Genomic DNA, 17,480 nt, shown 5'->3' on the forward strand with positions numbered 1-17,480 from the left:
TTTTAGCACTCACTTTTCCTCTACATGCTCTCCCACAAGCCTCCTTATTGCAAGCACCAGAGATTCTGCCTGAGAGACTTCTCTGGCTGCTGGTGCTCACTCAGACCACATTATGGGGCAAGCCAGAGTGCCAGGGAGTTAAAGTCCCTGGGAGGAGTCCTCAGTTAATGACTGATGGAAGTTGATGGATGTATTTTGAGTAGGACAACTCTGAAGCATGTTTTATGCTATCTCCCAGAGGTCTCGAGTCTGAGCACCGGTTGTGCACAGTGGTACTCTACTCATTAACATATCTGAAATAGTTACCACCCCTTTTTCATCCCCTATCGATGTTTGCTTGGATCATCTCTCAAACAAACTCACTGCACTCAAATGCTTATCTCTGGGCCTCCTTATAGGGGTAGTCAACTAAAACAGTGATCCATTAGATAATGGACTAAAGTCAGGAGAATGGCTACACAATTTTTACTAGGGATGATTGGCTGTTTGGAGGTATCATTAATCATAGATATAAGGGAGAAAATATGTATCTTTAAATAAGATATAATAACTGAGGTGCTGGCAGGATCACCCGGTTGGACGTGTTCAGTAGACAACTGGAAATATGAAATTAGAGATTGGGAGAAAAGTACAGACTGGAGACAAGGATCTAGGAGTTATCAGTGTATGTAGGCAGGTGCTAAAGCCATGAAAATGATTAAGATGGCCAAAATGCTATGTATAGAAGGATGGACAGGGAGAATCTATAACAAACACTAAACATCATTCCTACCTTCTCCCCTAAGACTGAGCATAGCTAGGTAAGGAGTCATTTCTAACTAGTGTCTAAATCCACAGAGCCCAGCACGGTGCCTGGGCAGTAAACGTCAAGAAATGCACAATTAAGTTTTATTCACACTATACAGTTATCACAAAACAAGAATCAGACCTTAAACCTCTATGCTCAATCTTGAAGACAATGTTTTTCTTGGTCCCTCATGAAAACCTAAAATCTCATCCATTACCCCACCGATTCTAATTTGCTCGAAGAGAAGACAGGGGAAGATAGTGTTTTCTATGTTTTGCCATTTAGCTTACTTAGAGTAGGATGTTGGTGATGCAAAGTCTGTAGCCCCATCCCTTATATAGTATTTGCTTTGAGAGGAGAGGTTATAAAGCAGTCCTCTTTCCTCTGCGCGACCTCGGGGGTATTAACCTCTCAGGGCCTCATCCAATTAACTGGTAATGCTCGTAATCCTTCATGTGCTGCTGTGGAGACGATGCCTGGAAAGTGCTGAGATTCCTCAGCTTAGTACAATCAAGAACCTGTCAAGCCTGACTTTCTGCAGCGTGCACGAAGCAAACGATAGTCTTGTGTATTTATTTCGTCCCCCAAGTATAAGATGACACTACAACTCCGCACGTCCTCATACCACCGGTAAAATGGTACCGCAATCCCTCGCTGCCAGAAAGCACTACGCTTCTTACGACAGCGCACGACTCCGCGCCTGACAGACACGCCTAGTCCCGTGGGCCCTGACCTTGCGGGCCAATCGCGCTGCTCCCGACTCATGACGTAAGCTGTGCCTGTGCATGCGCAGGGCGGGGAGACCTTGGCGAGGCGGCGGAGGAGCTTAGCGGACGGGAAAGCATTGGCCGAACGAAAGTTGAGCGGCAAGATGCAGAGCTGGAGTCGTGTGTACTGCTCTTTGGCCAAGGTGAGGGCCGACGGGGTGGGGTCGTGCCGAGCCAGAGGCGCAGAAGGGCCCGCTGACGGGGTCCGGGACGCGGCGGCCTAACTGGTCGGGGCGAGAGAGGCCGGCACTCTGGCGGGGACCACCCGGGCCCCGCCCCTGAGCGGCTCTGGCCGGGTCGCGGTCGGAGCCGGGACCGGGGCGGTGGAGAGGCCCCGCCTGTTGTGCGACGGCCTGCGGTCCGCTCGCAAGTCTGGGCTCTGGGGCATGCGGGTCACGACACACAGGCCTCTCCACCTTGGCAGAGAAAGTACAAATCGCACTCTACCCGTCTGGTCTTTTCATATCCTCTACCTTTTACTCGTCCTAATCCCAGCCCCTGAGTGGCAATGGGCAGGTAACCTTGGGGCCACTCCTTGAAACACCCAGCCGCAGTCAGCCCCGACAGGTAGCCCTAGGAATTCCTCAAAGGCCTCTTGTTTGCCGCTTTAAGCTAGTGTTCACTGCCTTCTCCTAGAGGCTTGTATTTTTTTTTTTTAAGATTTTATTTATTTGAGAGAGAGAATGAGAGACAGCACGAGAGGGAAGAGAGTCAGAGGGAGAAGCAGACCCCCCGCCGAGCAGGGAGCCCGATGCGGGACTCGATCCCGGGACTCCAGGATCATGACCTGAGCCGAAGGCAGTCGCTTAACCAACTGAGCCACCCAGGCGCCCTGAGGCTTGTATTTTTAATTGCAGCTGCTTATCGTTAGGACAGCTAGCTTTCCCTTTTCATCCACGTGCGGAATACAGCCAGATTGTACATATGTGGGATCGTGGCTGGGTACTAGGTTGACGGATACCTTAAAAATAGTATAGTAATCAGACTCCTTTGTTTCTAAGACGAGTAATCTATGCTCCTGAGAGTTAATGTAATATGCTAGGAGTCATATTAGTCCCAGGCAGAACTGGGACTAGAAGTTAGGACTGATGTTTGGTCCGCTCTTCTGGTCTGCTGTGCTGATCTCAGGTGTCTTGAATTGCCTTGGAGTAGAGAACATTGCTACATGAATGTGGGTTTCTTCACTGCCTCCCATTTGCCTGCTATGAGAAGAGCTATTTGCATTGTTTCTTTGTGCTTCATTGTTTTTAGGAAAGAGTAGACATTCATAGAGATTGTTGTGGGGATTATGGTGCACTTTGTGAAATTGTAGTAGCTCTTGAGTGTCAGTAATAACGCATTTTCCTACGTTATCTTGTCTAATTTTCTGTTTCTAATTAACTGTTCAGGAGCATCTTCACAGATTGTATATGGTAGTTTGAGTTAGGAAACAATAATTACAAGTAGAGGATTGTAATAATAAAGATTACGGACTACTTAAGTTAGAACTTTAAGAGCCCTTTAAAAAAAGATATTTATTTATTTGAGAGACAGAGTGAGAGAGAGAGAGCATGAGCTGGGGGGAGAGGGAGAGGGATCGAGATCTGAGCTGAAGGCAGACACTTAACCGAGTGAGCCACCCAGGTGCCCCTAGAACTTTAAGAGCCTTAATTGTGACATTAAATTGATCACTGGCACCAGAAATTAGCCATGCTTTCTGAAAATTTAGTAACACGTAAAACCACTGAATAACACTTTTTTTTTAATTGGACTTTAGTCCATATTTATATGAAATGGTTTATTGACTATTCATAATGAAAAGATAGTATGGTGAGCTGAGGTTGTAAAGTTTAAGTAATTCTTGTTACGAAAGAGGAGAAATTGATACGTAACCTCAGTTTGGCAATGGAAGATATATAAATAATAAGTGCTTGACACATTTGCTCCAAGTCATTACGTTTTCATTGACCTTCAGTAGTTCTATTTTGAATTCATATTTTACATAAAACAACATTTTCTTTCTTTTTTCCAGAGAGGCCATTTCAGTCGAATATCTCATGGCTTACAGGGAGTTTCTGCAGTGCCTCTGAGAACTTATGCAGATCAACCAAGTAAGTACTTAGTAAAACAGTTTTTCCTCAGATTAGCTCATAGTTCCTTTGTGTTTAAATGCAAAAGCCAGGGGTGCCTGGGTGGCTCAGTTGGTTAAGCGACTGCCTTCGGCTCAGGTCATGATCCTGGAGTCCCGGGATCGAGTCCCGCATCGGGCTCCCTGCTCAGCGGGGAGTCTGCTTCTCCCTCTGACCCTCCCCCCTCTCATGCTCTCTCTCTATCTTATTCTCTCTCAAATAAGTAAAATCTTAAAAAAAAAAATAAATGCAAAAGCAAGTGAATGTTAGACTAATTATAAACTAATCTATCATAGAATTCATTTGTTCATGTATTTATTCACTTAAGTGTTTATTGAGCACCTAGTGTGTCTAGGTGGTGAACTAGGCAAAGCCCTGCTCTTTTGAAACTGATGGTCTGCTGGTAAAAAACAATACTCACGTAACAGGTAAATATTTTGGCTAGTGATTGAAAATTAAAGGTAATTGGGAGTAAAAAAGCCTATTTTAGTTAGGGTGTCAGGGCTTTTCTAAGGAGATGACGTCTGAGTGAAGAGAGGGAGTGGTTATTTCAGGCAGAGGGAAACAGCAGTGAGAAGAGTCTGAGGTAAGAATTAGATTGTGAGGTTTAAGGCATCGCAGGAATGCTGGTGTAGCTGGAGCAGAGACCCATAGGATGTGACATCAGAGAGGTAGGCAGGGATCAGATCATGGAGGGCCTGGAAAGTCAAGTGAAGGAGTTTGGATTTTACTCCAAGAGTGTTGGAAAACCGCCGAAGGGTTTTGAGCAGAGGAGTGATTTTTAATGTTTACATTTAAAAAGTTAATTCTGTCCACTGGGTGAGAAGTGAGTTGGTGGTTTGACACTGTGTAGGATGGTGAGATGACTTTTTTGACATCCCGATTGAAAATTCTGATGGGCTTGTCAAAGACATATTTTAAAGATTGGAAGGATATACTCTGAGAGGAACCTATGGAATTTGGGTATTTTCTTCTTGTTTTTTTTTTTGAAAATATTTTTGAAGTTTCTATAAAGGATAATATTTTGTTTTTTAAAACAGGAAGTTAATGGGCTTGTAGTAAGGTATTTTGGCCTCCCAGTACCAAGGGTATTAATTATTTGAAATAATCTGTTTTGACATTTACTGGAATCACCCATATGATATAAGTAAAGTTGCATTGAAACTTCTTTGTAGAAACCATTCGCTGGGGGGAACTGTGACCTCTTGTGTCCCTGCATTCTCTGAAATAATTTTATCCTGTACCTTAATTGCTGCCAAACTAGTATCATCTGAGATACTTTATTTCTGGAAGAAAGAGTAGTGGGAGGATTCCATCACCAATGACCAACAGTGAATGATTTACCTCGCTTTGAAAAGGGCAAGAAATCCTTTAAAAAATACTAATTTGATGGTGGGGGAAAAAGTTGTACCCATTATAACCTTTTTTAAGAAATGTTTCAGGGGCGCCTGGGTGGCTCAGTCGTTGGGCGTCTGCCTTCGGCTCAGGTCGTGGTCCGGGACCCTGGGATCGAGCCCCGCATCGGGCTCCCTGCCCCGCAGGGAGGCCTGCTTCTCCCTCTCCTACTCCCCCTGCTTGTGTTCCCTCTCTCGCTGTGTCTCTCTCCGTCAAATAAATAAATAAAATCTTTAAAAAAAAAAAAAAAGAAATGTTTCATATTTGTTTACAAAGGAATATATTTTTTTAAAGATTTTATTTATTTGAGGGAGAGGGAGAGAGAATCTGAAGTAGGCTCTGCACTGAGCACAGAGCCCAACATGGGGCTCAATCCCACGACTACAAGATTGTGACCTGAGTTGAAACCAGCAGTCTCCAGGCCTAACTGACTGAACCATCCAGGCCACCCCCCATTATGCCCTTTGTTCCTTTTTATTTCTTCCAGTTTTATTGGGATATACTTGGCATGTATCAGTTGTCTTTGTTAAATGGGAATAGTACTTGTTCTTAACTCAAGCAACAGGAGAAATGTTAGATTTTCATTTCCAGAGCAGGCAATTAAAGACGTTGTGGCTAATTCTTCACCTGTGGAATTTATCAACAAAGATTTATTCAGTGCCTTCTATTTGCCAGGTAGTCTTTGAGCAGGATCTTAGATTTTAGTGGAATGAGGGTAACTGAGTGCTCGTGAATCAAATTGTTCAGTGATTCCTTGACATTGAATAAATTATAAATCCCTTAGCACCCACATTAATACAGTGTGTAAAGTCTTTGGTTGGGTGGAGTAACAAGCATTGTATGTTCATATTTATATTTATTTGAGCTGTTTACTTATTATTTTTTTAAAGATTTTATTTATTTTGGAGAGTCGAGAGAGAACATGTGTATATGTGCGCAAGTGGGGGGCGAGAGAGGGACAAGCAGACTCCGTGCTCAGTGTGGAGCCGGATAAGGGGCTTGAACTCACAACCCTGAGATCATGACCTGAGCCGAAACCAAGAGTCGAACACTTAACCTCAGGTGCCCCCGAGGTATTTATTAAATGGCTGTCTTTTTCTCAAGGATTTACAGTTCATTAGGGCAGGGACTGTGATTGTTTAGTGACTATAGTGGTACAGTAGATACTCAGTGCATATTTATTGAATAAATATGAGAAAAGGGACCATGTCTGGTTTAGTTACTGCTTTATCCCAAGCATTCAGTATGGTGCCTGGTACAAAGTAAGTCCCCAGCAGCAACAACAGTAATAATAACTGATGCCCTGAGAGCTTACTCTGTCTCAGGCAGTCTTTAATCCTTGTTGCCATCTTACAAGATGTGTGCTGCTATTTCCCCCATTTTATAAGTGGAGGTGCTGAGTCAAGAGAGGTCCAGCTAGGAAGTGATAGAACTGGGAAAATTCTTCTGACTCTAGAGCCTACACTTTTTTTTTTTTTAAGATGTTATTTATTTATTTGACGGAGACAGCAAGAGAGCACAAGCAGGGGGAGCGGCAGAGGGAGAGGGAGAAGCAGGCTCTCCACTTGAGTAGGGAGCCTGATGTGGGACTCAATCCCAGGACCCTGGGATCATGACCTGAGCCGAAGGCAGACGCTTAACTGAGCCACCCAGGCACCCCTAGAACCTACACTCTTAATCTCTGTTCTGTTTAGTCTGCTTCCAGTGAGTATTGGTTGATCAGACCAGCTTGAGGAGTTCAAAGCTTACTATATATAGAACATTCCCTGTTAAAACATCTGGAAGGGGGCACCTGGGTGGCTCAGTCGGTTAAAGCGTCTGCCTTTGGCTCAGGTCATGATCCCGGGGTCTGGGATTCAAGTCCAGCGATGGGCTTCTTGCTCAGCGGGGAACCTGCTTCCCCCCCCCCCCGCCCATGCTCTGTCTTGTGCACTCTTGCTCACGCTCTCTCTCAAATAAAATCTTAAAAATAAAACATCTGGAAGATGTTTGATTATCTGTATGAACGAAGTTCATCAAAATTTGAAGAGTAATGTGTATTATGGATAGGACCTTCCATTTCATGACAGGAATGGACTCCTAGCACTTCATCACTCATATTTGCTATATTCATTCATTCATTAGTTCAACAAATATGGAATATATACTATGTGCTAGTTATTGGGCTGGTTGCTGGGATATAGCAGTGAACAAGTCAGACAAGATGCAGCTTTTATAGAGTTTATAGTCCATTTGGGGAAGACAAACATCTAATAAATAATTGTGATAAAGACTCCACAGGCTAAGCATAGGGAGCTATAAAATCTGTACGTGGATTGGGAATGGGAGTGGGCCTGGGAGGAGGTGTTCCAGGTAGAAGGAACAGCATGTTGGGAGTATTTTGATGCGAAAAAGAGCATAGTGCCCTTGAGGAGCTTGAAAGGGGCCATTGTGGCTGAGGTGTGTTGAAGATGGAGTTGACGACCTCTGTAGATAATGAAAGACCCTAACTCTTTATTTTAAGGGCAGTTAGAAGCCATTGTAATGATTTAAGCAGAGGCATGATCATAATTTGTTACATTCTGGTTACAGATTGGAGTTTTTATTGTAATGCTTTTTCTTTCTCTCTCATTAGACTGTAAGAACCAGGGCTGTCATTTATAGATATCCCTAGACCTTAGAGTAGTGTCTAATGTGAAATGCATGCTGTCAGCATTTATTTCTAGGTAGATGGAACAGAATGTACATAGGTAGACCAGTGTACTTCTGTGGGTGTAAGCTAACAGTAATTCACTGTTGGTGAATTACTTAAACTGCATGGTATTGGCGCATAAGCACAATGTGGTGGGGATGAGGCTAGAGAAGAGATTTGGAGGTTATATTTAGGAACTTGGATTTTATCCAACAAGAGACAGGGAAACCTTCCTTAGCACCTGGCACAGTTGTTGGTGCTCGATAAATGTTTTTGAATGAAAAAAAAAAAAAAGGAAACCAATGAAGGAGGAGAGAGTAAAGTCTGAGTTGGATTTTAGTGAGAGATAACACTGGGGTAGCAGTGTGTAGGGTGGAATGAGATTGGAGGCTGCGAGATTGGGAGGTGCATCTGGGGAGGGAAGAATCATTTATTGAGTGTCTCATGTGCACCTGCCTCCTCCCAGGGTCTTGACAGACGTTATGTCTGACCTCACAACCCTGGGATGTAGGTATTACTGTCACTGTTATTCCTATGTTACATCAAAGCCAAAGAGATTAAATAATTTGCCCAAGAATTTAGGAAGAGGTAGAGCACATATTTGAACTTCAGTTTTTCTTTTTTTAAACTTCAAATCCTTTTTTCTTTTAGTATATTTCTCCTTTATGGATTAGGGAGGTTGTAGGGTTATCATCAGAAAGTAAAGTATTAGAATTCAAGATTTTAGAAGCTGAGCAGTTTTGGGTGATGACAAGTATAGGGTATGACTATAAGAGGGTCACTGAAATAGACTGGAGATTAAGGCCATTGGTAATTTAAAAACAGCCCCCTTGCCCCCAACAATAAATAAACCTTACCAAGTAGCTCTTGTAATTATGTAGTGAATTTGGTCATTAATGATTACTGCCTTATGATATTTCTTTTTTTTAAATTATTTATGTTAATCACCATACATTACATCATTAGTTTTTGGTGTAGTGTTCCATGATTCATTGTGTATAACACCCAGTGCTCCAGTCAGTACGTGCCCTCTTTAATGCCCATCACCAGGCCAACCCATCCCCCCACCCCCATCCCCTCTAGAACCCTCAGTTTGTTTCTCAGAGTCCATAGTCTCTCATGGTTCGTCTCCCCCTCTGATTTCCCTCCCTTCATTTCTCCCTTCCTACTATCTTCTTTCTTTTTTTTTTTTTAACATATAATGTATTTGTTTCAGAGGTACAGGTCTGTGATTCAACAGTCTTACACAATTCACAGCACTCACCATTGCACATACCCTCCCCAATGTCGATCACCCAGCCACCCCATCCCTCCTACCCCCCACCACTCCAGCAACCCTCAGTTTGTTTCCTGAGATTAAGAATTCCTCATATCAGTGAGATCATATGATACATATCTTTCTCTGATTGACTTATTTCGCTCAGCATATAATACCCTCCAGTTCCATCCACGTCGTTGCAAATGGCAAGATTTCATTTCTTTTGATGGCTGCATGATATTCCGTTGTATATATATACCACATCTTCTTTATCCATTCATCTGTTGATGGACATCTTGGCTCTTTACATAGTTTGGCTATTGTGGACATTGCTGCTATAAACATCGGGGTGCACATGCCTCTTCAGATCCCTACATTTGTATCTTTGGGGTAAATACCCAGTAGTGCAATTGCTGGGTCATAGGGCAGCTCTATTTTCAACTTTTTGAGGACCCTCCATACTGTTTTCCAGAGTGGTTGCACCAGCTTGCATTCCCACCAACAGTGTAGGAGCGTTCCCCTTTCTCTGCATCCCCGCCAACATCTGTCGTTTCCTGACTTGTTAATTTTAGCCATTCTGACTGGTGTGAGGTGGTATCTCATTGAGGTTTTGATTTGGATTTCCCTGCTGCTGAGCGATGTTGAGCACTTTTTCATGTGTCTGTTGGCCATTTGGATGTCTTTGCAGAAATGTCTGTTCACGTCTTCTGCCCATTTCTTGATTGGATCATTTGTTCTTTGGGTGTTGAGTTTGAGAAGTTCTTTATAGATTTTGGATACTAGCCCTTTATCTGATACGTCATTTGCAAATATCTTCTCCCATTCTGTTGGTTGTCTTTTGGTTTTGTTGACTGTTTCCTTTGCTGTGCAAAAGCTTTTTATCTTGATGAAGTCCCAATAGTTCATTTTTGCCCTTGCTTCCCTTGCCTTTGGCGATGTTTCTAGGAAGAAGTTGCGTCTGAGGTCTAAGAGGTTGCTGCCTGTGTTCTCCTTTAGGATTTTGATGGACTCCTGTCTCACATTGAGGTCTTTCAACCATTTGGAGTCTTTTTATATGTGGTGTAAGGAAATGGTCCAGTTTCATTCTTCTGCATGTGGCTGTCCAATTTTCCCAATACCATTTGTTGAAGAGACTGTCTTTTTTCCATTGGACATTCTTTCCTGCTTTGTCGAAGATTAGTTGACCATAGGGTTGAGGGTCCATTTCTGGGCTCTCTATTCTGTTCCATTGATCTATGTGTCTGTTTTTGTGCCAGTACCATACTGTCTTGATGATGACAGCTTTGTAATAGAGCTTAAAGTCTGGAATTGTGATGCCGCCAGCTTTGCTTTTCTTTTTTAACATTCCTCTGGCTATTAGGGGTCTTTTCTGGTTCCATACAAATTTTAGAATTATTTGTTCCATTTCTTTGAAAAAAGTGGATGGTATTTTGATAGGGATTGCATTAAATGTGTAGATTGCTCTAGGTAGCATTGACATCCTCACAATATTTGTTCTTCCAATCCATGAGCATGGAACGTTTTTCCATTTCTTTGTGTCTTTCTCAATTTCTTTCATGAGTATTGTATAGTTTTCTGAGTATAGATTCTTTGCCTCTTTGGTTAGATTTATTCCTAGGTATCTTATGGTTTTGGGTGCAGTTGTAAATGGGATCGACTCCTTAATTTCCCTTTCTTCTGTCTTGTTGTTGGTGTGTAGGAATGCCCCTGATTTCTGTGCATTGATTTTATACCCTGCCACTTTACTGAATTCCTGTATGAGTTCTAGCAGTTTTGGGGTGGAGTCTTTTGGGTTTTCCACATAAAGTATCATATCATCTGCAAACAGTGAGAGTTTGACTTCCTCTTTGCCGATTCGGATACCTTTTATTTCTTTTTGTCGTCTGATTCTGTGGCTAGGACTTCTTTTTTTTTTTTAAAGATTTTATTTATTTGAGAGAGAGAGAATGAGAGAGAACACATGAGAAGGGATAGGGTCAGAGGGCAAAGCAGACTCCCTGCCGAGCAGGGAGCTCGATGCGGGACTCAATCCAGGGACTCCAGGATCATGACCTGAGCCGAAGGCAGTCGCTTAACCAACTGAGCCACCCAGGCGCCCTGTGGCTAGGACTTCTAATACTATGTTGAATAGCAGTGGTGATAGTGGACATCCCTGCCGTGTCCCTGACCTTAGGGGGAAAGCTCTCAGTTTTTCCCCATTGAGAATGATATTCGCTGTGGGCTTTTCATAGATGGCTTTTATGATATTGAGGTATGTACCCTCTATCCCTATACCCTGAAGAGTTTTGATCAAGAAAGGATGCTGTACTTTGTCAAAAGCTTTTTCTGCATCTATTGAGAGGATCATATGGTTCTTGTTCTTTCTTTTGTTAATATATTGTATCACGCTGGTTGATTTGTAGATGTTGAACCAACCTTGCAGCCCAGGGATAAATCCCACTTGGTCGTGGTGAATAATCCTTTTAATGTAGTGTTGGATCCTATTGGCTAGTATTTTGGTGAGAATTTTTGCATCCATGTTTATCAAGGATATTGGTCTGTAATTCTTTTTGATGGGGTCTTTGTCTGGTTTTGGGATCAAGGTAATGGTGGCCTCATAAAACGAGTTTGGAAGTTTTCCTTCCATTTCTATTTTTTGGAACAGTTTCAGAAGAATAGGTATTAATTCTTCTTGAAATCTTTGGTTGAATTCCCCTGAGAAGCCATCTGGCCTTGGGCTTTTGTTTGTTGGGAGATTTTTGATTACCGCTTCAGTTTCCTTAGTGGTTATAGGTCTGTTCAGGTTTTTATTCCTTCCTGGTTCAGTTTTGGTAGTTGATACATCTCTAGGAATGCATCCATTTCTTCCAGGTTATCTAATTTGCTGGCATATAGGTTGTGTATTTGAGACCTTTCTTGTTTCTTGAGAAAGTCTTGTATTCCTATATACTTTCCTCTTAGGACTGCCTTTGCTGCATCCCAAAGATTTTGAACAGTTGTATTTTCATTTTCATTTGTTTCCATGAATTTTTTTTATTCTTTAATTTCCTGGTTGACCCATTCATTCTTTATTAGGATGCTCTTTAGCCTCCATGTATTTGAGTTCTTTCCGACTTTCTTCTTGTGATTGAGTTCTAGTTTCAAAGCATTGTGGTCTGAAAATAGGCAGGGAATGATCCCAATCTTTTGGTACCAGTTGAGACCTGATTTGTGACCTAGGATGTGATCTATTCTGGAGAATGTTCCATGGGCATTCTAGAGAAGAATGTGTATTCTGTTGCTTTGGGATGGAATGTTCTGAATATATCTGTGAAGTCCATCTGCTCCAGTGTGTCATTTAAAGTCTTTATTTCCTTGTTGATCGTTTGCTTAGATGATCTGTTCATTTCAGTGAGGGGGGGTGTTAAAAGTCCCCCACTATTACTGTATTGTTGTTGATGTGTTTCTTTGATTTTGTTATTAATTGGCTTATGTAATTGGCTGCTCTCATGTTAGGGGCATAGATATTTAAAATTGTTAGATCTTCTTGTTGGATAGACCTTTTAAGTAGGATATAGTGTCCTTCCTCATCTCTTATTACAGTCTTTGGTTTAAAATCTAATTTGTCTGATATAAGGATTGCCACACCAGCTTTCTTTTGGTGTCCATTAGCATGGTAAATGGTTTTCCACCCCTTCACTTTCAATCTGGGGGGTGTCTTTGGGTCTAAAATGAATCTCTTGCAGACAGCATATTGATGGGTCTTGTTTTTTTATCCAATCTGATAGCCTGTGTCTTTTGATTGGGGCATTTAGCCCATTTACATTCAGGGTAACTATTGAAAGATATGAATTTAGTGCCATTGTATTGCCTGTAAGGTGACTGTTACTGTATATTGTCTGTGTTCCTTTCTGGTCTATGTTGCTTTTAGGCTCTCTCTTTGCTTAGAGGATCCCTTTCAAGATTTCCTATAGGGCTGGTTTCGTGTTTGCAAATTCCTTTAGTTTTTGTTTGTCCTGGAAGCTTTTTATCTCTCCTTCTATTTTCAGTGACAGCCTAGCTGCAGCCTTGGCTGCATATTTTTCTCATTTAGTGCTCTGAATATATCCTGCTAGTCCTTTCTGGCCTGCCACGTGTCTGTGGATAGGTCTGTTGCCAGTCTAATGTTTCTACCATTGTAGGTTACATATTTGTTCTCCCCAGCTGCTTTCAGGATTTTCTCTTTGTCTCTGAGACTCGTAAGTTTTACTATTAGATGTCGGGGTGTTGACCTATTTTTATTGCTTTTGAGGGGGGTTCTCTGTGCCTCCTGGATTTTGATGCCTGTTTCCTTCCCCAAATTAGGGAAGTTCTCTGCTATAATTTGCTCCAAGATACCTTCTGCCCCTCTCTCTCTTTCTTCTTCTGGGATCCCAATTATTCTAATGTTGTTTCACTTTATGGTGGCACTTATCTCTCGAATTTGCCCCTTGTGATCCAGTAGTTAGTTCTGTTTTTCTCAGCTTATTTATTCTCCATCCTTTGGTCTTCTATATAACTAATTCTTCTGCCTCATTTATCCTAGCAGTTAGAGCCTCCATTTTTGATTGCACCTCATTAATAGTCTTTTTGATTTCAACTTGGTTAGATTTTAGTTCTTTTATTTCTCCAGAACGGGATTCTCTAGTATCTTCTATGCTTTTTTCAAGCCCAGCTAGTATCTTTAAAATCGTCATTCTGAACTCTAGTTCCGACATCTTACTAATGTCTGTATTAGTTCCTTGGCAGTCGGTACTGCCTCTTGTTCTTTTTGTTGAGGTGATTTTTTCCATCTTGTCATTTTGTCCAGAGGAGACTAGATGAATGAGAGAACAAAATGCTAACGGTAACGACGACCCCAGAAAAATATACATGAGAGAAATCAGAAGAGACCTGAAACCAGGGGAAAAGAAAGGGAAAGAAAGAAAGAAAAAAAAAAAGGCTAAACAAACAACAGAATATGATCAAATATGATCAGGCTGGTGCATAAATCAGTGCCACACACTGGATTTTGGGCATATTTTGGTCTGTTAGAAGAAAGTGCCTGGGTGGCTCAGTCGTTAAGCGTCTGCCTTCGGCTCAGGTCATGATCCCAGAGTCCTGGGATCGAGTCCCACATCGGGCTCCCTGCTCGGCAGGAAGCCTGCTTCTCGCTCTCCCACTCCCCCTGCTTGTGTTCCTGCTCTCGCTATCTCTCTCTCTGTCAAATAAATAAATAAAATCTTTAAAAAAAAAAAAAAAAAGAAGAAGAAAGTGCCTCCCAAAATTTTAAAGAAAAACTTATATATGTACAAAAATAAGGGTAAATATAATGAAGGGATGGAATATGACTGTTAAGATGAAAGTTTATAAAAGATTTTATAAAAGGAATTGATAAGCTGGTTGAAAAAAGAAAGAAGAGGATTTAAAAAAAAAGGGGGAGAGAATGTGATCAGGCAGGAGACTAGAACAAAGCCATACACGAGAGATTTAGGGTATATTTTGGTCTGTTAGAAGAAACTGTATCCCAAAATTTTAAAGAGAGAACAACTTATATATATACCAAAAATAAGGTTAACTACTATGAAGGGATAGACTATGACTCTAAAAATGAAAAATAAGAAAGATTTTTTTAAAAAGGGATTGATAAGATGTTGGTTGAAAAAGGGAAAAAGTTAAAAAGAAAATTAAAAAAATTAACTTTGAAAGACTAAAGAATCATGCTAAAAAAGCCATGAATTCTATGTGCTGTATTCCCCTAGTATTGGAGTTCTGCCGTTCTCATTGATGGGTAAACTTGGTCTTGGCTGGCTGTTCTCGCTGATCTTCTGGGGGAGGGGCCTGTTGCCGTGGTTCCCAAATGTCTTTGCCGGAGGCGGAATTGCCCCGCCCTTGTCGGGTCTGGATTAAGTAATCTGCTCGGGTTTGCTCTCAGGAGCGCTTTTTTTTTTTTTTTTTTTTTTTTTTTTTTAAAGATTTCACTCATGTATTTGATAGAGAGAGCACAAGTAGGCAGAGCTGGAGACAGAGGGAGAGGAGAAGCAGGCTTCCCGCCGAGCAGAGAGCCCGGTGTGGGGCTCGATCCCAAGACCCCGGGATCATGACCTGAGCCGAAGGCAGATGCTTAACTGACTGAGCCACCCAGGCACCCCCTCAGGAGCTTTTTTTCCTTGCAAGCTTTCTGTGCAGTTTTGGAGGATGAGAGTGAAAATGGCGGCCTCCCAATCTCCGCCATGGAGGAGCCCAGAACTCAGGGCCCCACTCCTCAGTGAGCCCCAAAGAAAAGTAGTCAATTACTCCCGTCTCCCCGGTCTCTGGCCGCACTCCATGCTCACCCGGCCTGTGACCCGAGCGTTTCTATCTCTGTGTAGAGTCTCCAAACCCAACAGATCCCTGCGGTGTGCTCCCGAACCTCTCCTCCCCGGGGAGGAAGGTGAGTCTCCCCGCATCTGCTGCTTGTTGGGTCCCTGCTGGAGGAGCAGTGGCCCGACTGTGCCGCGGATCACGGTTTATGGCCACCCCGGGCTGAGAGCCCGCTCCTCAGCTCCGTCTCTGCAGCCGGCTTCCCCGCCGATACCTGGGAGCTCTGCTGCACTCAGGCACCCCCGGTCTTTCTGTGACCCCGAGGGTCCTGAGACCACACTGTCCCGCGAGGGTTCCCCCCCGCTTAGCCACTGGAGCGACTCCCTCAGTGGAGCCGACTTCTAAAGGTTCCGATTTTGTGCTCCGGGGCTCTATCACTTGCCAGAAGCGGCCCACAGAGGCCCCCTCCCCTGCGGTCTATCCTCCCCAATATCGCCTTGGATTCACTTCTCCGCACGTCCTACCTTCCAGAAAGTGGTCGCTTTTCTGTTCAGAGAGTTGCTTCTATTCTTTTCTTGGATCTCCTGTTGAATTTGTAGGTGTTCAGAATGGTTTGATCCCTATCTAGCTGAATTCCTGGGAGGAGACGAAATTTAGGTCTCCTACTCCTCCGCCATCTTGCTCCTCCAAAGATACCTCTTTTCTTATTCCTTTTTTTATTTTTTAAAAGTAAGCTTGATTTATCTGCATTTTGACACGTCCCTGTTTTCCCTAACTATAATGTCAGGTTATTGAAGGCAGTGATTTCCACAAAAGGTAGGTATTCACAAATATTTGTTATTTTCATTATGATAATGAAGGAGCTTCTTGTCATTTTAGTTGGAGTTCCTGATTGCCCTGGAGATTATAGGATCATCTGAGTGTTTTTGATGGCATTAGAGCAGAAAGGTATTGGAGCAAAGGCTTCTGAATATAAGGAACCTGCTTTGAAACCTGGCTACATCCTTTACTAGTTGGGCAGCCTAATGCAGGTTATTTAGTTACTCTTAGCCTTATTTTCTCCCTGTCAAATGGAGGTTTAATAATTGTGTCATAGAGACATAAGGAGGCTTAAATAAGACAGCATGAAACATTTAGCTCACTGTCTGGTACAGAGTAAATTACCCATATGGTAGCTATTATCTCAGACTGACTTCTTAGTATACATCTTGCAATTTGTTGATGACTGTAATTGATTTGTAATTTGACACCTTGATTTCAGTGGTAGCCTTGATAACATGGTATGCTTATTTTCCTCACAATGTTATAGTAAGTAACATTTGTAGAATACCTTTTCTTGCTTTTTCTCCTTCAGTTCATTTCATGGCATTAACTGCCATGTCTGTTGAAGTCAATCACCCCTAATTGGACCCCAGCATTTTTTTAAAGTATTGACCTGTTAGCTTTCTCCGGATAGTTCACTGCCTCCTAAAATGAAGATTGCTATCCAAATGTCTTCTGCCATATTTCTAACTTAGTCATCTTTCTCTCATGATACCAGTTTATGTATCTTGTTCAGTTTTTCTTTTTCACTCTGAAAGGCTAATGCTAATTTTGTAAAATTTTCCATCAAGTATTCTTTGATCTGTTTCATTGAACAATTTGTCTGTATCCTCATTTTCACTTGCATGCAGCTTTTGGTACAGGTGAGAGCCAACTGGTTGGTTTTCCCAGCATTTTATTGTGAAAAATTGCAAACATTTAGAAAACTTCTAAGAATTTTACAGTGAATACTCATAGATTCTTCCACTAACATTTTATTGTACTTGAGTTATCACAGATCTGTTCATCCGTGTATCCATCAGTCCACCTCTTTTGATACATTTCCAAGTATATTGGAGATATCCCCTAAGTGCTGGTTTGCTTTTGATTGTTTATCACAGAATCAAACCCTCCTATATTCTCAGCTGATCGATCTTTAGATAAAGACTTTACTTTTTTCCCTTCTTTTTTTGTGCTCCATAGCACGTTAGTGGTGTTCTTACGGAATGGTACATTTAATATCTGCAGTGAGAGGTGAATAGTTCTGAATTTCTGCTATTTTGTATAGTTAAGGAAAAAAAAATTTAAGATCACATTGGGAAATGAAAACATTTTTGGCTTTTCTGTATTTAAATTTACTCAATAAACATTTTAATCAGAAAAGATGTTAAAAATTCAACAAAAAAAATTGTGTAACTTGTGTTTCATTACTGTG

At 42.0% G+C, this 17,480-nt stretch overlaps 1 protein-coding gene across 2 annotated transcripts in view; it reads left to right on the plus strand.

The window, feature by feature from the left end:
* Window positions 1–1,541: 1,541 nt before the first annotated feature.
* DLD (dihydrolipoamide dehydrogenase) overlaps window positions 1,542–17,480 on the plus strand; it is a 38,419-nt gene continuing 22,480 nt past the window's right edge. Inside the window, exons 1-2 of one of the 2 annotated variants that reach the window (XM_045864900.3) lie at window positions 1,542–1,697; window positions 3,566–3,644. In XM_045864900.3, the coding sequence (XP_045720856.1) occupies window positions 1,659–1,697; window positions 3,566–3,644 (118 nt within the window). In that variant the 5' untranslated portion in view covers window positions 1,542–1,658. The remainder of the gene's footprint in view (window positions 1,698–3,565; window positions 3,645–17,480) is intronic. The other variant, XM_064575425.1, reaches the window with a different exon arrangement.

The sequence above is a fragment of the Mirounga angustirostris genome, unplaced genomic scaffold (assembly GCF_029215605.1).
Source record: "Mirounga angustirostris isolate CCGP_5_RB_7025 unplaced genomic scaffold, mMirAng1.0.hap1 SCAF_12, whole genome shotgun sequence".
Classification (NCBI taxonomy): domain Eukaryota; kingdom Metazoa; phylum Chordata; class Mammalia; order Carnivora; family Phocidae; genus Mirounga; species Mirounga angustirostris.